This window comes from Mesoplodon mirus, assembly GCF_964341445.2.
Source record: "Mesoplodon mirus genome assembly, chromosome: 4".
Classification (NCBI taxonomy): domain Eukaryota; kingdom Metazoa; phylum Chordata; class Mammalia; order Artiodactyla; family Ziphiidae; genus Mesoplodon; species Mesoplodon mirus.
This window is the reverse complement of record NC_138979.1, coordinates 4,955,170-4,978,939: the sequence shown is the minus strand read 5'-3', so window position 1 is coordinate 4,978,939 and position 23,770 is coordinate 4,955,170. Positions and strand designations below refer to the sequence as shown.

General features: G+C 36.2%; 1 protein-coding gene across 1 annotated transcript in view; it reads left to right on the top strand.

Moving 5' to 3' along the window:
* Positions 1-23,770, top strand: part of STAM (signal transducing adaptor molecule) — a 66,019-nt gene that overhangs the window by 26,813 nt on the left and 15,436 nt on the right. The window contains exons 3-11 of the mRNA XM_082617058.1: positions 6,215-6,290; positions 6,372-6,467; positions 7,930-8,076; positions 12,787-12,877; positions 14,675-14,867; positions 17,099-17,193; positions 20,531-20,619; positions 22,625-22,712; positions 23,184-23,238. Of these exons, the coding sequence (XP_082473184.1) occupies positions 6,215-6,290; positions 6,372-6,467; positions 7,930-8,076; positions 12,787-12,877; positions 14,675-14,867; positions 17,099-17,193; positions 20,531-20,619; positions 22,625-22,712; positions 23,184-23,238 (930 nt within the window). The remainder of the gene's footprint in view (positions 1-6,214; positions 6,291-6,371; positions 6,468-7,929; positions 8,077-12,786; positions 12,878-14,674; positions 14,868-17,098; positions 17,194-20,530; positions 20,620-22,624; positions 22,713-23,183; positions 23,239-23,770) is intronic.

The following is a 23,770-nucleotide window of genomic DNA, read 5'->3' as shown; positions in this document are numbered from 1 at the left end:
TTTATATTCTCTGTTAATTAAAATTTTTTTTACTTTGTTCAGCAAAGATTTGAGGTCCCATATCTTTTAGTGTGCGCCTGCTGGGTACTAAGACCTATAAAAGTTATGCAGACACTTGTCCCCTCCCCCCTCCACAATACAGTTACATATATCCTTGAATTGTAAGTTGTAGTAAAGCACTTTTTATAGCATGTAAAAAGAAAACGTAAAGTTTGAATCACTCTAAAATAGCTTTGAAAGCTAACGTTGTAAAAGTAACTTGATAGAAGAATATGTTTGTGCTTTCTAGAGCTAACATTGAGTGTCTCTAAGTCCCTGGCATGATTCTGGGAGTAATGTAATAACATACTGAACAGGAAGCATTAAAGTCCCCTTTTACAGATGAGGTCTGTCAAGCCTCAAATCTTTTTCTACTGAATCACAGTGCTGCTTTTGTCTAGCAGTAGTTCTCAGCCCAGTGGTGTTGCTCTGTTAGGGATGGTTTTGGTTGTCACAATGACAGGAGGTTACTACTGACATTGATTAGGCTGGGACCAGAGATGTGATATGCCAGATAGTCTTACACTGCAAGAATTTTTCTGCCCCTATTTAGAAACATACTGTTAGTATCTTTGTACCTTTTCAGTCCTGCCTCAAAGGTGATGAGAGGTTAACCGTGCGAGCACATTCATGAACTATGCTATACACTGTTATTTCTGTTACTTTTTTTTATATTGCTTTTCTTTTATATTTACAATACTTTAAAGAAAATGTCCTATTGTTCTTCTGTCAGCCCCCATGAGGGGGATAATAAAGAGGTGGTATCCTCTTTTTGAAAAGTTGATTGATCTAAAATCATTGGTTTAGTAATAGGTGCAATAAGTAGTATTTGAATTCACTGCCTTTTCAATAGTAATAATTCCTCAAGCATATAAAATCTCATCACAGTTTAACCTGTTATCTTTATAATACAAAAGTACTTTTCAATTAAGATGTAGAGATGAGACATATTTTTAAATAAGAGACTTTTAAAAACTTACAGAAAGCATAAGATCTCACAAATTTTGACTCCTTTATCCAACAAAATCATTGAATATTTTTGGCTTTCTCCTTATATATTAATGGAAAGACCTTTTCAGGTAATCTCACTAACTGGTGACTAGAGATGAATGCTGAGCTATCTATCTGTCATAACTGTACAACAACATACCTACAAGTAGATAGACATTTATAAATAATGTGGTGACAGTTCTGGAAATGTACTCAGGGCTATTCAAAGAGATTTGAAATCTCATTTTTCTTTGAAAAGAGAACTGTAGGAATGCAAAATTAGTTTTAGTTTTCTTTGGTCCTCTTAACTCTAGATCTGAGCTACGTCCTATGCATGTTTAACTTACTGAACTGAACTGTATTCTTTTGCAGCCCCCTCAATTTTATTTTTCTTCAAAACTTGTTCTTCTGTCCATTGAGTGAGCTCTACGTGCTGTCCTAAATTCCAGTTCCCATTTCTCTTACAGAGTGTGTATATCTCCCTGCACTGAGGATGACTCTTGCTCAGAGTATACATGTTTTAGACAACATGGCCCTGAATATACAAGCCATCTTCTTCACCTGGTGCTCAACATAACAGTTTTGCTTCAGTAATTGAGGAGAAATTGCCTGTACTGAGCATATTTGAGAGATGGCAGAATATGTTCTGCAACAGTAACTCCCTAATCAAAGAAAATTGATTAACTGCCATTTTTGCCTTATTATCCTTACTTTGGAAACTCAGGAAACAGTACAGTTCCATTACATTTTACAGTGGTGTGATCTGTGGTATGGTCATTTATCACATAGTAAGTTAAGAGAGTTATTTTGGGGTTGGAAAACTGGGAAGGGTGAGAGAGAGTTCTTTCCTTGTTCTTGTCTGTATCCTTGACCTCTCCTATCTTTTTGTTTTCCCATCTCAAGATAAGGCAGAGAGAGGGTGAGTCTTACAAAATGTTTTAAAATACCAAAATGGAGTTTTGGGAAGGGTTTTGAGAGAGATCCGGACTTGACTACCCTTTACAAAAGGTTGGTGGTGGAAACTGTTGGTAGACTCCTCTAAATGCACATGCAGATTTTATCTTAGCAGGTAATTTTACAAAATGCTTCATTAGTATGTATCAACAGCCCCTTTCCTCACATCCTGTGCTCCTCCCAGCACTACTTACTATGCATTTTCCCCTCATCACATAATTTTTCAGAAATAGATTTTGCGAGTGCGTGTACATTTTCCACATAGAAAGCAAACTCAGCAGAAGATGCAGAAGTTGGTAACAAATAGAGCTTTATAATGACGATTATTCAGTTATTCTAAATACTAATTATTGTACAACAGTGAAAATTCGTCTTTCCCATTTAGCTCAATGACTTCTTCTTGAGCATCAGCCATGTTGAAGACATAGAACCTGAAAGAGGGAGAGTGGTGTGGAGAGAGGGGAGCTGGAGTGAGAGGGTCTAGTGGAGAAGAGCCCCCTCCTAAAGCTTTCTTTTCGTGGAAGCCCACAGTACAGTGTATTGAGGTGGCCTGGCGTAATGTTGTGAATAATGAAACTGACTTTGATGCTTTAGTTCATCAGAGCTGACATATGCCGAGTCAGCTGTGTCCATTCATGAAAAGCCTGTTTTCTTGTCTGGTCTAGGATTCAAGGAAAAGACAGTAGAAGCCACAACTAGATAGAAGTACTGCCTTTTTTTCTCGCTCGTGTATGAAGTATGTGTCCGAGATCTGTGCATAAAAAGATAATGTTTGGATGAACATAGTTTTGGCTGGGGTGATCATGCATCCCATTTCTCTTGGATAGTTTCACTCTGTGCCTGCTGTTCTTGTATTACGCCTGGTTAGCACCCCCTTTCACTCTCAAAGGGGTACTCGTATAGATGATAAATTATACAGACACTATATTTGTAGTCCATTTTCATTTGTCATTGAGAGGATAATAGCCATAGGACACCTACTTTAAATTCAATTATAACTCTTAAACCTTTTTAAAAAGAATATTTTAGCTATAATTTTTTGTTGAATTGTAAGATTTATAATGAAATGTATATAAATATACTTTCACTTCTGTATTTTACTTATCGTTTTGTGGAAATACTGAAAAGCTGAATTGAAAAAAAACACGGAACAGAATGAGGTCGTTAAATATTAGATTTTTGTGGATCACTTCTGTTGTTTAATAGCGCCAGTTTTATACACAGTTCTGAAGGGATTTTTTTTTTTAGCTTATTATACCTAAAAAGATATTGCTTTGTTGGCATACATAAAGTGTTCCTCAGGACTTATAAACATTCTAGTTGGCTTTTTTGGGCATTATCCTTTTTATGGATGCAATAGCCAACTTTGCTTTGGTTCCAGACATGTCCTTGCCTTGGTTTTTAAAATTGGCTGTGGTTAAACATTTCAACAGTATAGAAATGAGTGAAATAAAAAGTAAAAAGTTCCATTTCAAAGCCTCTTTCTCCATCCTCTTTTCCAAAAGTCACCACAGTTTAGACTTCTTTCTTTTAAAAAAAAAAAAAAAGTGTGGTTTATGAACAATACATCAGAAATTTCATTTAAAATTTGGTGGTAAAGCAAGTATTGAGGATTATTTTCTAAAATGTTTTATTCACTGAGCTGAATCATCTTTGGATCATTATTTTTAAATGATTTTAATTTTGGTATTTAGATAATTTGGCCTCTGCCAGTGCTTTGAAATGATAATTTTGTGTTTGTCAACATGCTTTTCACAACTGCAAAAATTAGCATGAGGTCACAGATTCTGGCTCCTAAAATAAGTCCAACTGTAAAAAAGGAAAAATCTAAATAATGTTATATTATTTCTTCAGTCTAATGATGCTGCTTTTAGATACTTTTAATACAAAATCAGTAGAATAAGAGCTGCAGAATCATGAGTTGACTGCTTGACATATAATAGGTATCCCATAAATACAATTTTTCCCCCTCTTTTTTCCATGCTCTTTAGGTGGAAGGCTTCCCAACAGGCAGTGAAACAGCCTTAGAAACAGAAATTTTATTTTTTATTCTAATATCTCCCTATTAAAAATGACTTTTTTCTGTTTATCATTAGTAATTGCATTTTCAATTCTTAAAGAAATTTTTTAGGACAATTATTGTTACTGGCCAATTTTCCCAGGACTCAGTGTTGTTCAGATCACTTGATACTGTTTTTTCTTTTGTTTGTATGTGTCCAACTGTCCATTTCCTTAACTTCCATCCCAAATGGAAGCTCTGTATGTATGCAGTTAAATAGTAACTGTCCACTTCCCCCTTCTCTTAGCCACTGGTGACTTCTATTCTACTTTGTATCTCCATGAATTTGCCTGTTTTGAGTACCACGTATAAGTGGAGCCATATAATATTTCTCCTTTTGTGTCTGGCTTATTTCACTAAGTATGTCTTCAAGGTCCACCCATGTAGCATGTGTCAGAATTTCGTTCTTTTAGGCTGAATAGTATTCCATTGTATTTTGTTTATCCGTTCATCTGCTGGTGGAGATTTGGCTGTTGTGAATAATGCTGCTCTGAGCATAGATGTACAGATGTCTGCTTCAATCCCTGCTTTCAGTTCTTTTATGTGCGTATTCAGCACGTAGTGGTGGAGTTCCTGGGTCACAGGGCAGTTTTATGTCTGACTTTGTGAGAAGCTGTCAGACTTGTCCACAGTGGCTACGTCGTTTCGTTTCGCATCGAGGTGGGCACCGCTATGCATAAGGGTTCCCATTTCCCCACATCCCCGGCTGGTTGCCTCTTCCTTTTTAATGTGAAATTGTGTCTCACTGTGATTTCATGTGCTGCTCCCTAATGATGCTGAGTGGTTTTTCATGTGCTTTCTGGCCATTTATATATCTTCTTTGGAGAAATGTCTGTTTGAGTCTTTGGCCCATTTTTGAATTGGATTATCATTTTTTTGTTGTTGAGAGGTAGGACCCCTTTATATATTCTGGATATTAATCCCTTATTAGATAAGTCCTTCTATTTCTATCAGGTTAATTTCATCCAATTAGTTAATTATTTAATTAGTTCATTTTATATATTTTTCTTCTCTGGAAGTTTTATCGGGTTCTTTTTTGTATACCACTTCTTTCCTTTGCTATGTTGATGATTCCTTGTACATCCTAGAGTATACTTAAAATAGCTTATTATAATTTCCACATTTTCATTTGACTGAGTTTTCTCCTAGTTAAGTGTCACTTCCTGCTTCGTGTCACATCTGGTAATTTTTGATTGAATGCTTAGTATTATGAATTTTATATTGTTGAATGCCAGGTTTTGTCATACTCCTGTTAAAGAATATTGGACTTGATTCTGTTAGAGGTTACGTCTGGATCAATTTTATTCTTCTGTGACTTGTTTTTTAAGTTGTTATTGGATGGATTTAGGATAGTCTTTTGGGATGGTGTAGCCGCATCACCAAGGCCTAAGCGCTCTGCTGCAAGGACTCTCCACTTTGGTATGAGCTCTGACAGCTGTGTGAGCTTTGGGAACCCTTCAGCGTAGAGCTCTCAGTCACTTTTTGTCCAGCCTGGTGGGCAGCAGACCTCAGTGGACCCCATGCAGGTATCTAGCACTCTTTCTTCATATAGCTCCTCGACTCTGTCCTGCACATTCTAGCTCCCACAGCCTGCCGGAATTCTGATTTCTGTCCCCTCAACTCAGTGAGATCACCACCATCTTCCTGGGATCAGCTTCTCTGTGCTGAGATCCAGAAACTGCCTTTAGACAGAAAGCCTATTTCGGTACCTGGAAAGTGCCCCTGGGTAGAAAGTTGAGGCAGATGTCTGTTTATCTAATTTGTGTTCTTTCTTAGAGATCATCATTCAGTGCTACCTGTGGCCTAATGTGCCAAATGTATTTTAAATATATTTTTCCAGTTTTCTAATTATTTACAACAGGAGTGTAAGTCTGGTTCCAGTTTTCCATCGTGACTGGAAGTGGAAGTCTTGGTCTGTCATTTTATTTTCAAAACTTTCCATCTAGAATTAGCCCAAAATGCCTTATCCATGATCATTAAGGAAGAGAGCCTGTTAATTTTGTTTGAAAAATTTAAAGGAACTTTTTAGTGTACAGTTTTTCAATTGTGTCATTAGGAAGAATTAAACTTCTCTACCATATTCTCCCTTTTGTATCATAGTCTATTGACTTTTATAGTTAAGGGGGAAAAAAGTAGAATGTACTACTAATTGTTACATTTCTCATTTTTTAGACCTAAAGATTGTCTTCGGTCTATTATGAGGAGGGTGAACCATAAAGATCCTCATGTTGCCATGCAGGCTCTGACTGTGAGTGGTTTCATTTCAAGATCTACCACAAAATTGTCTACCGAAATTGAGCCCTTTTAACTCCCTGTTTTATACTTTTAGCTTCTAGGAGCGTGTGTATCAAATTGTGGCAAAATTTTTCACTTAGAAGTATGTTCAAGAGATTTTGCTAGTGAAGTAAGCAACGTATTAAACAAGGTAAGGCACATTATTTCTAGAAATGAATTAACACTGTCTTCTTTCTTCATATATTTTATTGTTCAGTTCTTTACATTTTAAATCACAAAGGACTAGTCTGTGCTTTTTTTTTTTTTTTTAACTCTTTCAAGGCTATGTCTATCCCATGTATAAGTCCATGTTAGGTTTTGCTGAAGAGACTACACATTTATATAACTTGGAGATTTGGTTTTGGTCAAGCCAAATTAGAATATATTTAACATCTTTTCTTCACCATTCCTTTCTTCTGATGAAAAATATGTGTATTTCTCTGATTAAGAGATACCAGTTTACTTTAGGCACAGTTTTTATAACGTTTTTTTTTTTTAGTCACAGAGGTCATCTACTTAACTGAATGTAGAGTTAAAAATTCAAATCCAGCAATTTAAGGAATTTAAAAATTTTAATTTACTAAGTAATATGTGAGTTTTCTCAGTAAAAATTCATGCATTCTAAAGATAATTATTTCTGGCCTTTTTTGGGGGGATAATTATATATAAAAATGTTTTAAGTGTTAAAAGGGAAAATGCTTCATGTTTTTTTGGAAAAAATGAGTATTTCCAGATTTTAGTAGGAAATAGTACATAAATAAGAATTTAAAATTCTGTCCTCCTTTTAGAACATGGTTATGTGATAATTTTTTCCTGTTCTGCTTTATTCAGTTATTCAGTTATATTTAGGTAGTTTGTGCTAATTATTTACCATTCTTTTGATGTCCTGAATGTCCATCAAAATGTACAACTGTTTATGAAGAGATTCTAATGTAATATTTTCCTTAATTGAAGATTTGTACTCGGTATTTAGTAACGTGAACAACTTTAAAAAGCAAACAGTTGCATATAGGAGAAAGAACTCTTTATTTTTCAAATATTTTACAGTGAACATATTGGTTTTCTACTTAAGGGGGAAATGTTATTTTGAAGAAATGAAGTTTGCAGGAATATCGGCATATAGTAGACCTCATGCCAGGCCTCAGATAATTAAGTAACTGGGTAAAAACACAGCCATGCACATTAAAAGTCAGGAATTAGGAATAAAGGAATTGTACTATTTATTCTCTCTTTCCAACTTATTTTTCATTGGTCTGCAAAAAAGAAAACAAACTTTTCTATGTCTTCCTCATAGACAGCACTTGCTTAGTTGCAAAATACTCTGAAAAGTCCTGTCTTTCTGACCTCCAGAATAAGTTACTATATATCTAATGTTTTAATATGTTATGAGGTATATGATGGTATCATCTATTTTTTTTCATAGTGTGGAAATAAAACTAGTTTATTTCTAGTAACCATCTGTATTTTCTTATGTGTCATCTATAGCTAGGGATAACTTATGATTTAAAAAGAGATCTGCAACACTTTATAAGTTTTATATTTACGGTATCTGTATTAAATCATTTGCCAGGAAATTAGTGCTTTTTTATTAATTTTTCTTCTCTATTTTTAAGGGTCATCCTAAAGTGTGTGAAAAATTAAAGGCTCTTATGGTTGAATGGACAGATGAATTTAAGAATGATCCACAGCTTAGTCTAATATCAGCAATGATTAAGAACCTTAAGGAACAAGGTGTTACGTTTCCAGCTATTGGCTCTCAGGTATTTTATATAAATTTGTGTGTGTGCTACAGTTCATTTCTCTGAAGTAACCATGTTTATTTGAGTTTTTCTTTTCTTCCTCCAAACCCAGTTTTTAATACTCCAGAGGAATTTTTGTTAATAATAATAATCTTGCATATAAAGTTGCCAGAAAAATATAGTGGAATGTTAATGTGTTCCAACTTCTATTTCCCCACTGTTTCTCCTTCTTTATTAATGAATTCATTTAACCTTTTTGCAATTAAAAAAATTTTAATATAATTTTAATAATACAGACAAAATTGCTTTATTAGGTGATACTGACATTCTTGTTAAATGCTCTTCGTGCTGTAATTTTATCTACAAAGAATGACAGCTCAAAAATCAGGTTTCCTTAAAATTTAAGGATGTGTTTAGAGGTTCTTTGGATTATGAAATTTATGAGCACCTGTATTAAAAAATGGTAGGGAGATAAAAGGGGGTCATTGGGAAGAGAAGTTCCCCTTAAGAGCTGACCAGCACATAAGTGTCTTCTTTCTTTTTCTTAATAAATATGATTGACTGAAAGGCTTAACTTGCCTTTAAAAAATTATTTATGTAATGAGCTCAATCTCTAATTTATGTCATATAGGAAAAAAAATGGAAGATTATCTCTTTTATTCCTTTTCTATTCCAGTAACCATCCTTTAGGATGCCCAGCTAACTAAGTAGGCTTAAAGTGTGTGGTAACTTACTGCACTGTCTTTCCCCACTGTATGGCTTGGGGTAGAATATAATGAGTGATGTGAAAGCATGAGCAGAAAACTCTTAGTTGTAGAGGGCTCACATTCAGCGTTTTGACCGTTTCAAGGGAATTATGAAGTGATTCATCCAGACATATCTAGACTTTCTTCCCAAGGCATTTCTAATTTATCTAGGTACTCTTGAGATGTGAAAACCTAGAAATATATTTTGGAGATAAAGGAAGGAGAGGATATTTTTCTTCTTACTTGAAAAAATTTGGCTCATGAATAGTTTTACAGTGATAAATTACATGTTTGAGAAGTAGTCATTCATAATTGATAGCTCATTTTTACTACCTCAGAATAATTTCTAAATCTGTATAATTAAGGAATAATTTTACGCAGAATAATCCAAGATATCTTATAATAAGACATCCTTGACAATAGAAGCAATGTTTAATTATCGAAGAGTAGACTCACTATGGAGAACCAAAGAGTGTAGTTGCTTAGTGGAATGGCAGGTTCTGTATTCTGAGAACCTGTTCCGGAGCTTGTTACTTACAGTGTGGTTGGTTGGCCATCATCATCACCACCTGGAAGCTTTTGAGAACTGTAACATCTCATTCACGGGTGGAAATGTGCCTCCAAGCGGTGGATTCATTGTCTCCATTTTAACAAGACCCCCGGTGACTCTGTTTTGAGCAGCACTACTCTTGAGGACAGCTTTCAGTGCAAGTGAAAACTGCATTTCAGTCCACAAAGCAACTTGTGCCTGTAAGAGAAGGAAGAAGAGTTAATGATCCGTTTGATACGTAGCTTTGTTTGGTTAACCTAGAATCTCAGATAGTTGTGGGAACAACTCCAGTGATCCTCTAATCTAATCCCCTCATTTTACAGATGAGGATACTGAGACCCAGAATGGTTAAGTGACTTGCCCAGGGCCACAGCTAGTAGTTGACAGAGCTGGAACTAGGACACAGGCCTCCTGACTCTCAGTCCAGTGTTCCTTCCACTACACCATCCTGCCTTCCGTTTGATATTGAGGTTAGTAGATATGTGTCTGTCCGGACTAGGCTTCGAAGGACAAGAAGTGGAGTGAACACTGGCAAGAGCGTTTACGTACTAACTGGTGTAGATGTGAGACTGCTCTCCTGTTCAGAAGACTCAGGGTGTAGATCAGCAATAGTAAAGTGAAGAGTTACTTTTCTTTTCTTCATCTAGATCTTATAAAATATGTGAAAGCTCATTTTGTTATAGTTGCTGTCTTTCAACCACAAGAAATACGTAAAATGTGTATAAAGTAACCTATGATGAGGTAGAATGGTGATTTTTTTAATAGTAGTTTCTGAAGAGGTTTTCGTTGAAAACCATGTTTGTAAAGAGCTTCACGTTTAATTAAAAAAAATCTATCACCTGGGATCAACTGCAGAAGTCCCTCCAAATCTTACAGTCACTTAGCTGCTTAAGCTGTTACTACATTTTAATCAGACTAGACCTTTGTTAGCATATTTTTTAAAAAGTCTCTGGAAACGAGAATTTTTTAAAGTATATTTTTTCATCCAAGAACAGAAGAAAATACTATAAAAACGTTAAGAAGAGTGCTACTGGAGTCACCTAACTCTTGCTGCTGTGGTTCTCTTAGCACTGACTTTGGACACTGAGGCCGAAGTGACGCTGGCACCGCTACTGTGTTTGACTGCTTAACCAGACAAGTAGCGTTGCTACACTTGGAACCCGATGATAGAAAGGAACTTTGGAAAGCGAGCAGTTCAGGAATGTAGGGCTTAATATAGCTTGTTTCTGCACTTCCTTCTTGACCAGTAGAGATCCCTTCTCAGACCACAAAGGATCAATATGTCTATTCTGTGAAGTTCACAAATTGTGAAAAAAAAATTCATATATAATGATAAAGATTGCCTCTGATGAAGCATACATTCAATTTCAGACGTGTATATGATTGAAACATTTTTATTTAAGGAAGATTACAACGAGAGGTGGGTCAGAGTGACAGTGCTTGAAGTTCTCTTCATTGAATACAAAAGCTCTCTTCTAATGAGCTTTTCTAAAAATAAATGCCTTGTGTATTTGTTTGACATTATAAATATATTAAGTGAAGACTGTAGCATGGTATTTACTACAATGTTGAGTAGTTTGCCTTTCGTTGACTCAACAATCATTTATGATCTCTTGTAACATTTAGCCCCATATACCCTCAAGGAACATGCAGCCTGGTTATGGAGACAGACATGTAAGCAGAGAATTATAATAGGAGCTGAGATTTATTGCCTGTTACTATGTACTGGGCAGTGATCTAAGTGCTGTGCATTTGGTAATTTGAATATTTTTTAGAATTTCATTTTTCTTAATTGATGGCTTTGGGAATTTAGTATACATTTGTAACTTGTCACAGTCTGTTTTGAGTTAATAGCGAATTATTTCACGTAAAATGTAGAAGGCTTGCAACTGTAGAGAGTTTATTTACTCTCTACTTCAGCATCCTTTGTGCTGCATTTACCACATGTATGGCGTATATCACCTCTGCATACATTTTAAAGCCCAGGAGACAACGTTATATACTCTGAGTGGCTCTCATTGCATCTGATTTTGGAAGCTACGTGTGCGAATTTAATCCTCACGACGGCCTGTGGTGTGTGGGCCATTGTTGTCCTCATTTCGTAGATGAGGAACTTGAGGCAAAAGGAGGCTTTTAGGCGCTCAGGGTTCATGCGTTCGAAGGTGGTGCATCTGGGGTTTGAACCGCATTAGCCTGACTCCCCATTAGCCTGATTCCCCAGCTTGCGTCCTTAACTGTCCTTAACTACCCGAAGCATATAATACCTTGTTTAAAAGTGTTACCAGAGGGGCACAGAGGAGGGAAGGCTTAATGAGAGGGTTTAGGAACGTTTCACTGAGAAAGTGATTTTCAGCTGTTCACTGACTGGTGGGTTGAATCTCACTAGGAAACAATGTGGATGGAGTACAGTGAGCCAGAGGGGAGGACATCATGAGTAGAAGCAAACGTGTGTCACAGCGCGCGTGTGTGTGTGTGTGTGCCAACAGTTTCTGGTAACTGATAGAATGGTTGAAAAATGAGGCTGGAGTCTGATTGGCCTCCATGGCCACACAAAAACTCAGTAGCCATTAAGACTTTAGAAGCTTGTAATTCTGTAAGTGTGAATCAATGTATGTATTTATTTACTTGTACACTACCTTATATACAAAATATGTTTAAGAGGGACAGTAATATATTGTCAAAATTAACTGCTAGTATTTTGGTTTAGAAAATAGTATATATATATATATATATATATATTTTTTTTTTTTTTTTTTTTTTTGAGGTACGCGGGCCTCTCACTGTTGCAGCCTCTCCCGTTGCGGAGCACAGGCTCCGGACGCACAGGCTCAGTGGCCATGGCTCACGGGCCCAGCCACTCCGCGGCATGTGGGATCTTCCCAGCCGGGGCACGAACCCGCATGCGCTGCATCGGCAGGTGGACTCTCAACCACTGCGCCACCAGGGAAGCCCAAAGATAGTATAATTTTATGAGCATTTGTATTATTGTATATCAATCTGGATTCCTAAAGATAGCATCCTGACTTTTGATCTGGAAGGAAACAGTAAAATTCTTGAATAGATATTTAAAAATTTTTTTAACTGCTTGTTTTTAAAGTAGTCATCTCCTTCCCACTCTCAACCCCTTTTTGTTGAAATCTCCTCTAGTCTGTCTTCTCTGGTTTACATAGTGTCTGCTTCTAGTTTAACCTCTTCACACAAACCTGGGAGAGTGTGGCTAGGCTGTTAACCCTAAGAAAACAAACGCTCTCGGTCTGTTTTCTCCAGTTCTACCTGTTCTCTGGCTCCTGAGGAGGCTGCTCAGGTTCAGATTTCTTTCTTGTTCAGAAGTCTGTGGTGGATTGATGGGAAGGGTCTTGTGAGTTCTTAGATTAGTTGGGGGTAGGAAAATTTGAGAACAACTTTCAAATATCATTTTCCTTTTTTGTGTGTTAGGCTGCAGAACAAGCAAAAGCAAGCCCAGCTCTGGTAGCCAAGGATCCTGGTACTGTGGCTAACAAAAAAGAAGAAGAAGATTTAGCGAAAGGTACATTTTTAAGTCCCTGATCGTGGAAAGAAGATAGGTCTCTTACTTGATGTTTATTTTCCCCCAAGATATTTAAAAATAAAAGAAATAGGAGTTCACAGCCAAAGTTGAAATCTACTTGTTCTCCTTTGTTCCTCTCTTCAGTGTCACTTTTTTCCTCTCCTCTTCCGAGGCAACTGCTATCATGTATGTCCGTTCAGTCTATGTTTCTATAATGTTTTTACTACACCATCTATGTGTCCATAAACAATACCAAATACTTTTTTGTGTCCAACAAATTCTTTTTCATAAATAGTGTACTCTAGGTATCATCTACAACTTGTTTTTTCATGCAGCAATATGTTTGAGATCTGTTTGTAATAAGACATGTATATCAAGTTCATCTGTTTTAACTGCTGTGTAATATTCCAGTGAACTAATAAATATCTGCTGTAATTTATCCTCCTACTGATGGACAGCTGGGTTTTCTGATTTTTTTTTTACTATAACAAGTAAGCTGCACTGAGTATCCTTGAGATTTTGTTTTGTGGTATTGTTGGCTTATGGAGTAGGTACATCTTTAACTTTGCTAAATAGTTGGAGTATTTCCTTTTCCATCAGCAGTGTATGAAAGCTTTTATTATTCACTTATTCTTTTTAGTCTCATGACATTTGCTATTGTCAGAGTTTAATTTTTGTGAATCTGATGGGTTTGAAATGATACCTAATTGTTTTTAATTTTTATTTTCTTGATCACTAGTGAGGTTCAGTCCTTTTTTGTACATTTATTAGCTGTTCTGATTGTCTCTCTTTCTATTTTTTTTCTAATAATGATGTATAGAACATCTTTATTTTGGATATTAATCTTTTGCCTGTTATATCTGTTATATATATCTACTCTTGGGTTTTGGCTTACAATTTAAACTTTGATAATGGCATGTTTTATTAAACAAGTTTTAAATTTTCATGTAGTCAAAATTTTTGCTTTTCTTTTATGATTTTGGGTTTTTTTTTTAATGTCTTAAGATATTTTCCTCTCCCCCAGGATCCTGAAAGATATTTTTCTATGATAATTTTAAAGTTTTATTTTCCCATCTGGTCTTCTATTCATCTAGAAGAGAGATGGAAGGGAAGACGGGCTTATGTGTTGCACTGAAAGCAGGGTAGTCAGTTTATTAAGATTATGTTACAGAGCCTGTGTGACACATGGTGATGGCCTCCATTAGGGGAGGAGATAGAGTAGACACATTTGAAATCTATTTTGGGGGATTTGTTAGGTGAGACTTTACTGTAGTTATTTCCAAATTCCAGTTCTTAGACTGATTACCTAAGAATGACCTTTGGAACAATAAAATGTAGGTTCTCAGATACTACCTTTGAGACTCCTATTTAGTAAGCCCCCAGTGAAGGACTCAAGCTTGGGACTTTGGACTTCCCAAGTGATTTTGATTATTATTTGGTAAACTTAAGCTATAGAAATACATTGAAAAGATGAAAGAAAATATAAAATATCTGCAGCTAAATTAAACAAAATTGATTTGAGTTTATATCTTTTTATTACCCAGAATATTTAAAATTGTACCTGTTCAGTAAAAATAGTCATCATGCTGTTCAGTTGTTTTTTTTTTTTTTTTTAGTTTATTTATTTTTTAAGCTCTCAGTGTGAATGAATGAATAAAGTTGATGACATTATTTTTGTTCAATATATTATATCAGGATAGAAGAAGAATACTTTTTACCTTCACATATCTTTTTGTACCTCTTAGGATTGCTGGGTATATTAACATTTTGGGTCTTTTTAAACCCATTATTTTCCAGCCATTGAGTTGTCGCTGAAGGAACAAAGGCAGCAGTCAACCACCCTTTCCAGTTTGTATCCAAGCACATCTAATCTCTTAACTAACCACCAACACGAAGGCCGGAAAGTTCGCGCTATATACGACTTTGAAGCTGCTGAAGATAACGAACTTACTTTTAAAGCTGGAGAAATTATTACAGTTCTTGATGACAGGTGATGGTTACTATTAAGTTGAACATTCATTTGAAAATATATAACATATTCTGTGTTTCATATTATTCTTGCTGAATGCCTTATCAAACGTAATAAAATCAAATACTGACGCAGGTAGTTTTTCTGTAGGACAGTCCGTTGCTTTGCTTGTGTCATACTGTCTGGATTCGTATTTTGTAGCTTAATTTTTCCTCATCTATCATTTAAATGGGTTTTATATGTCTTGGAGGCCTAGTTTACTCTATTCATTTTTGGTTCCATCTTATAGATTGTTAAATTAGTAAAAAAAAAAAAAAAAGGTTAAGGTTTTAGAAAATACACCAAATATATATATATATATGTATATATATGGAATTTATAAGAAATACATAATATATTGAATTAATTTATTTGCACAGAATAGTATATCAGTGTGGAACAAATTCATTTTACATGGTGTTATATACATTATATCATAGGGGAGGTGATACAGTGCATCTGTTTTTTTACTACAGCTTTATGTTTACTTGAAAATTAGTTGTTACTGATGATTATTACTCATAATGAAGTGCTAAAATTTGCAAGTGTTTTTTTTTTAAATCTTTATTTTTTTTAAAGGGAGAGCTGACCTGGCAGTTTTTTTTTTAAATAAATTTTAATTTATTTAATTTATTTATTTTTGGCTGCATTGGGTCTTTGTTGCTGCATGCGGGCTTTCTCTAGTTGTGGCGAGCAGGGACTGCTCTTTGTTGCAGTACGCGGGCTTCTCATTGCGGTGGCTTCTCTTGTTGTGGAGCACGGGCTCTAGGTGCGCAGGCTTCAGTAATTGTGGCACGGGGGCTCAGTACTTGTGGCGCACGGGCTTAGTTGCTCTGCAGCATGTGGGATCTTCCCAGACCAGGGCTCGAACCTGTCTCCCCTCCCTTGGCAGGTGGATTCTTAACCGCTGCGCCACCAGGGAAGCTTAAATCTTTATTTTTGAGGTCAGATAAATGCACTAGGTTTTTTTGTTTGTTTCGTTTTAATATTTATGGATTTATTTATTTGGTCGCACCGGGTCTTAGTTGCAGCAGGTGGGCTCCTCAATGTGGCTCACTGGCTCCTTAGTTGCAGCACCCGGGCTCCTTAGCTGTGGCTCCAGGCCTTCTTAGTTGCAGCACATGGGTTCCATAGTTGCGGTGTGTGAACTCTTGGTTGTGGCATGCGTGTGGAATCTAGTTCCCTGACCAGGGATTGAACCTGGGCCCCCTGCATTGGGAGCATGGAGTCTTATCCACTGTGCCACCAGGGAAGTCCCTGCATGTCGTTTTTAAAGATCAATTCAAATACATTTAAGATTATTCTTATAGTATCACCCTTACATACTAATATGTTTTCTTGAATGGAAGAAAATGAAGTAAAGTTTGAGCCGGTTAGCTGGAAGTTGCACAAAACCTTGATCATTCATTCATTCAAAAAGTATTTATTGAGCACTTGCTAGCTTTCCTTATCCTAGGTGCTGGGGATCCAGTGGTTAGCATGGGTGCGCACCCGGGAGTGTGTTCCTTGTGAACATTTTGTGCTGTAAATCTTGTTACTGTCATGTGTGTTCTCTTGTGGGGGGGAAAGTTTCCTAATGTGTGCTAGAAAGATCACGGATTAGGAATGGAGGTCTGGATTCAGAGCCTACCATCTATCTTATTATAAAGGATTCTCACGTGGGAGCCTATGAACCATTCGAAGTTGACAGTTTTCAAGTGTGGGGACCTCTGGTTGAGGGAGAGAGTTCAGAGCCTTGTACTAGATCCTCGAAGCGTTCGCCAGCCTTCCAGAATATGAGAAAGAACTGTGTGTTTAATAGTGTCTTATCTGGGCTTCCCTGGTGGCGCAGTGGTTGAGAGTCCGCCTGCCGATGCAGGGGACACGGGTTCGTGCCCCGATCCCGGAAGATCCCACATGCCGCGGAGCGGCTGGGCCCGCGAGCCATGGCCGCGGAGCCTGTGTGTCCGGAGCCTGTGCTCCGCAGCGGGAGAGGCCACAGCAGTGAGAGGCCCGCGTACAGCAAAAAAAAAAAAAAAAAAAAAAAAAAAATAGTGTCTTATCTTCTCTGAGGCCTCATCTCTAATTTGTAATAATGATACATTCACTTCCTCCATTGGACTGTTGTGAGCTTCAGATCTGGTAATAATATAGGTTAAACACTATAAAAGGTAAAGATACATAGAAATAAAAATTCTTTGTTATAGTAAAGCATTCTTTCTTTTTTCTCTTAGTGACCCCAACTGGTGGAAGGGTGAAACCCATCAAGGCATGGGGTTATTCCCCTCTAATTTTGTGACTGCGGATCTCACTGCTGAACCAGAAATGAGTAAGTATTTTCCAGCCTGCCAATGTATGATAATCCACAATTCTCTCTAAAATTCAGCTTTCTGGAGCAGAGACTCAAAAGTTAGTGCCTCCAAGGTGTTTATTAAAAATGCAGCTCCCCAGTCAGATTATTTATGAGGAGTCATCTAATCATCTAAGAATTGAAATCATCTGTCTACCAAGATTATCTTAAGACAGACTATGGACTTTTCTTTAAGGAAAAAAAAACATATATATACATATATATATACACATATATATATATATGTATGTATGTATGTATATATATGTCATTGTAAAAATGCAGATTAAGAAGTGTTATAGAATTTATGCATTATGTATTTTTGGTATCATCAGTTGATCAAAGGGTGACAAATGCAGTGTAACCTTATAGAGAGTTCTTCCTATTTAAAGGTTAGCTCATTTCACTAGTGTCCAGCCCCAAATTTGGAAGCAGTGGCCTCTTAGCAACTTAATGGCTTTCCTAAGCCACCATGTCAGATATTCAGAAGGAGCCATAATGAATCATGTCAATAATTTTTTGAGTTTCAAACCTTTGCTGACTAGGAGAAACAGACTAGAAAGTGGGGTGAAGGAGGAAAAGTGATATTACTGGCAGGCATAATCATTGCAGGACATGTAACTGCCAGTAGTCTATCGAAATGTTGGTAGGCAGTTCACTGTATTTCTAGGCAATACTGTAATGAATCTTCATAATGATGAGTTTGTGGCATCAAGATTAAGTCACAACCTTCCTCTTTTTAAGGAAACAGAAATATGTTCTAATCTAGAAAGATTTCTGTAGCGACTGAAATGGTTAGAATTTTAAGAGTTTTTTTGTATGTAAGTTGGTAAGCTACAGTTATCTTGGCAAAATATTTCATCTTTCTATAATGCCAGGTAGAAGAGATCAAAGAAAGTTATAAATCACGATCTGCTTTGGTCATTTTTAGTTTACAGGAATTTTAAGAAAAGATCTTTGTCTCAGTTGTCTTTTTATTTCCAACAGTTCTTGGTACTGAATCTTATCCAGAATACAGACTATATAAATGTTTATACAATAAATGAAGAGTAAGTGCCTGTGTATTAACAGTAAAGATACACTTTTCTTTGAAAACATAAAAATGCTTCTCTTTCAAGAGAGGGCTTTAATAACAGACTAGATGTTACAGATCTTTGGTAAAGTAATGCCCTCTCCTAATTATTGTTGGGATGTCTTGTGTCACTTTTATAGAGACAGATTGTGATACCCATTCCTTTAATAAAGTTCTCTTTGGTAAACTCAGAAAACGTCCTGTGGAACCTTGTTTAGATGGCAGTGCATAACGTGCTAACTTTTTAATCTGGGCTGATTGGTGGGGGCGGATTTTGCTTGATTTGGGGGTTTGGGTTTTTTTTTTTTTTTTTTTTTAATCTTGAAATAGCTGTTGGAAAGGATGGAATTGTCTTGGACTTCCATTCAAGAGGAGATCCAAGATCTCAGGTAGATAAAGTAGCCATCTCATCTTTTTTTTCCCATTACATAGAAATGTAGCCTTAAAATGAATATTCTAGTTATTTTCATGTGTTTCACTCTGGACCATGTAAAAGAGAAACCAGAGCATCAGAGCTTATACAGTGCAGTTACAGTTCTCAAGCTTGGAAAATGAGTGTTAGCAAGATCCTTGTAGCATCGTTCTTTATGAGGAAACAGAAGCTCATTTCACTGAATGTGTCAATTAGAAGTGCCTGACCTACTTAGCTTGTTTTCGTTTTGGAGAGGCAGTATGATTTCGTGCAAGCACTGTACTTTATATATGTATATGCATAAACACATCTGTGTGTGTGTGCAAAATATTACTTATACACACATACACATAATATACACACAGACATACACATACATACAAAGTAATAGTATTAGTCCATGCAAACTTGTGCATGGTCAGCTGTTAGGATGTGAAGTCTACCATGTGTTTTCTTATGGGTAGCAGCCAGTGCAGTGCTGTCCCAGCTTTCTACTTGTTAATAGCTCAAGATATAAAAAGCAAAAATATGTATAGCATATGGCTCTTTTTCTTCCATGGGAAAGTGAAATCAGCTGAAACTGGTTTTGTATGTAGAATTTTACTTTATGGTGACTTGTGTGGGATGAATATATTCCTTATATTGGAAATTAAACTATTTTCCATTTATATTCTGTAGCATAGAATACATAAGTGATATGACTTCTTGTTCTCAGAGTAAAATCACAGGCCAGATTCCAGTAGTGTGGGCTAATAGAGCTAGAATGATTGGCATTCAAATCCAGGCTTTGCCATTTATTAGCTTTCTCCTACGCAAGCGTTTTTAATCTTTCTAAGCCACTGCTAACCTCATTTACAAGATGGGCATATCTCATAGGATTGTATTGGAGATTCATTGGGGGAAATGCAATATTCCATTAAGCATATTTAATAGTTTAATTAATATTATTTCCCTTCCTTAATTCTGCCCCTTTCCCATCCCCCTGATTCTTAATTTTTATGAATACTGATTGACTACATTGATATCAGGATGAAGAAATCCAAAAAGGAAGTTCATTCCTTTAAAGCTGGATGTGTTTCTCAGTATTACTTTGGATAAGATTAATTACTATGTTAATCATAACCTTATATCTGCTGGTTAATGTTACATTGAATCTTTTTAAAGATTGCTTTGTTGAGCAGGAGAAGTACGTGCTTCTGGTTTGCAGATCGCTTAATAACCACCTTTTCAATTGCAAGAATAATGTAACTAAAAAATACAGACTGATTTAGTGGAAAATTCAGATCCCTGCCAAGGCCACTTGTAAAGCTCTCCACTGGCCTGGATGTCATTCCCTTAGTTAAAAAAAAAAAAAGACTGAGTGGCGTGAGGGGAATATATAGCTAACTTCCCAATTCATTACATTGAAAGAGCGTGGCCTGTGGAAAAGTGGAGATTTTTCTTTGAAAGGACTGGTAATTTGAAAAGAGGATTTATTTTCAATAGCAGAATTCATTTATGCCATTGTAAAACTTTGCTTTCTGTTAAGCAGTTTACTAAACTCTCATATGTAATAGGTGATTAATCTTTGTTCCAGAAATATAGTTCTTATTTTTAGTGAAGTATCTGTTATGGAAAACATAAAATCTTTAGAAGAAAAAATTAAGAAGTCTTCACAGAATTTCATAATGTCATGTTCTGTCACGGTTGCCTAAATCTGCAACCGAATTTTCCCTTAAACTGAGTTTCTCAGATTGAAGGGAATACAAGAAAAATCCAAGTTCTCTCCTTAAAGTGCTTTTAACTAAAATTTTAAATTTATAAGGAAACGATAAATGTTACATGTTTTACAGTTAAAACGGAGAAGAAGACGGTACAATTTAGTGACGATGTTCAGGTAGAAACGATAGAACCAGAGCCGGAACAAGCCTACATTGATGAAGTGAGTGATTTCCTGCCTGAGAGCATCATGCTTTCACTACTGAAGTTGCAATGGTTTTCTTCTCTTATTTAAAAAAATCAGTACTTGATTAATGCATGTGTTTTGTTGTTATACAACTTCAAACAATACAGACGAAGCAAAGATTCTCCTGGAAAGTTCCTCCCTAGTCCCATTCTTACCATGTCAGTACTTAACAGTTGTACCTCATTATTTTAATTCCTGCTTAATATTCCATAGAATGGAGTTATCATGACTTCATTATTCTGTTGTTGGACGGTTAGGTTGTTTTCAGTTCTTTGTGTTGTTTTTGCTATTACAAACACTATTATAATGAGACTTTTTGGGTATATTCAAAAGAATGTGTGACTTTTTTTTACATCTTTATCAGATTATAATTGCTTTACAGTGTTATGTTAGTTTCTGCTGTACAACAAAGCGAATCAGCTATACATATACATATATTCCCATATCTCCTCCCTCTTGAGCCTCCCTCCCACCCTCCCCATCCCACCCCTCTAGGTCGTGTGTGACTTTTATTTTTAAATGCTCTGGAAATTAAATTCTTTGTAACATTTTAAACTAATGATGAAAAATGAGATGTCATCTTTAAACTATGTGAGGGGATTTGTAGGTTTTTAGCCTTTTTTTAGGGGATCCAGAAGCAGAAAGTTTGAAGAGCGCTTTTTTAGCAAAACAGGTTGTAGAAGCTGTGCTGAGAGCCCCCAGAGAATGTACTGGAGTCAGGGAAAGTTAGGTTTGGCTGTAGCATTCCATCGGAAAATGCATGCTAGCGGTCTATCTAGAAACCTCATTTCTCTGATAGTAGATGATTTCAAATAGGTTGTAGAATTCTGTAAACAAAGAGAAGAGAAGTTATCCATGTGTTAGTTGACTCTCACTCTCATTTTACTCCCCTCCCCTTCTTTTTTTGGCTGTAGGCAAACTTTTCTGACATGTGCCTTCTTTTTTAGACTACTTAAAATGAAAATTGTGAATCTTTTACGTTGAAAAATAATATCCATTTCTAAATATGGAATTCTTTTGACTTCAGAAGAGTGTTTTAATATACATGTGTCGTTTTCACTCTCTAGTGATTAATTCATCTCTCAAATGGTTATCCTTCTGTACAGAGTATAGAGTTTTGTTTTGGTATAAATAACTACTTTGCTTAGAATTGGTAGTCTTTAAATTATTTACCTAAGTAACTATACTTAGTAGCATAACCATGTAAAAACCATGAATGGAGAAAAGTTTGTAATTATTACAGTAATATTCTTTGGTACATGAGATCTATATTTTGGTTTTTTAAAACTTAGGTATAGATACATCTCTACTAATATAATGTATAAATGTATTTATGTAATGATGCCTTCATTAGTTCTGTTGGTCTTACAGCAAAAGATTCTGAAATAGATCTGAGTCATTGCTTTGAGATGCCTTCCAGCCTTTCACATAGGAGAATAGAGAAGCCACAAATCTTCCTCCTTTTTTTGATGACAAAGTGAAGCATTGGTGGAAAGAGAATGTAGACTAAATCCTTCTGGTGCTACTTAGAAGAACAGCTGTACCAGAGCTGAGCTGTGCCTTAACTGAAACAGCTGCTGTATTCTCCCTGGTAGAGAAGTAGTAACGGAGCTGTTAGTCACAAGTACTGCCAGCTTGAGAGAGAGGTTACACCTGTCAGCATGGCAAGACTACAGCTGCCCCTAAACAAAGTGACCCAGAAGTCCACTCGCATGACTTAAGAGATTAAAGAATTCACATGCTGTAAGTTTAAATGTTGCTCTATTTCTTCTCATCTAGGAGAATTTCTGGTAGCCGTTTCAAAAGGGCTCTGACTTCACATGATAGTAAAGAGAATACACGGACAGTAAATTCATAGAAGCGAAATTGAAGTCTTCATATCTGTGCATTACAGGATTAGCCACTATCTAACTAATGAAGTGAGAAGGTATTGTTGCATAACGGTTTGTTACTTTTTATAGTAACTGTTTAATTCCTGTAGGATAAAATGGACCAATTGCTACAGATGTTGCAAAGTACAGATCCCAGTGATGATCAACCAGATCTTCCAGAGTTACTTCATCTTGAAGGTAAACTTTGTTTTCCATTTCCCTTGCAAATAAAGAATAATTAGGATTAAATATAGTGTTCTGTTACAGAGTGGTTTTATATTTAAATAAAATTGAAAATGATATAAACAATGTTAACATTTCTGACTCTTCTGTGACCGGTCTCACGTTTATATGCAGTTTAATTAAACCTTTGGTAGAACTCAAATTCTTATACTTTTCTACCCAAATTAAATATTTTATTCAACGTTTAAAATGTTGTAAAATGAAAATTGGTATTAAAAATTTCTGAGATCAATACAATCAATCTAAAGTATTGATTTTATAAATAGCTAGGAAAGTCAGTCTTGGATTCTGTGGGCTAAGATTAATTAATAGAATTTTTATTATTCCAAATTAGATCTTGTATTCCTTAAACTACATGAATATCCATCAGAGAGTTGCTTTCTTTTGCTGCATTTTCTTATATTTCTTTAAATCTGGTCATCTTAGCCATGTGTCACCAGATGGGACCTCTCATTGATGAGAAGCTGGAAGATATTGACAGGTAAAAGAACATGCGCTCCATCTGTATTGTGTACCTTCTTCCCCACAGATCTCTCTAAACTGCATATTGGAATAGAGCTGCCTTGTATTTTATTTTATTTTCATTTTAAAGATATGCCAGTTCTCATTCACTTGTTTTCTACTTCATGTGGGAATTAAAATTAGACCCATCTGCCCCCACTCCCGCTTTTAAGTGAGGATTTATTTGACTTTCACTATGTTAGTCTGTTTTAAAAATAAGGGTTGGGCCTCCCTGGTGGCGCAGTGGTTGAGAGTCCGCCTGCCGATGCAGGGGACACGGGTTCGTGCCCCGGTCTGGGAGGATCCCATATGCCGCGGAGCGGCTGGGCCCGTGAGCCATGGCCGCTGGGCCTGTGCATCCGGAGCCTGTGCTCCGCAACGGGGGAGGCCACAACAGTGAGAGGCCCGCATACCGCAAAAAAAAAAAAAAAAAAAAAAAAAAAATAAGGGTTAACTATTATAATCATACTTGCTGTAAGTGGCATCATCAGGGCCCACACATGACCCATCTG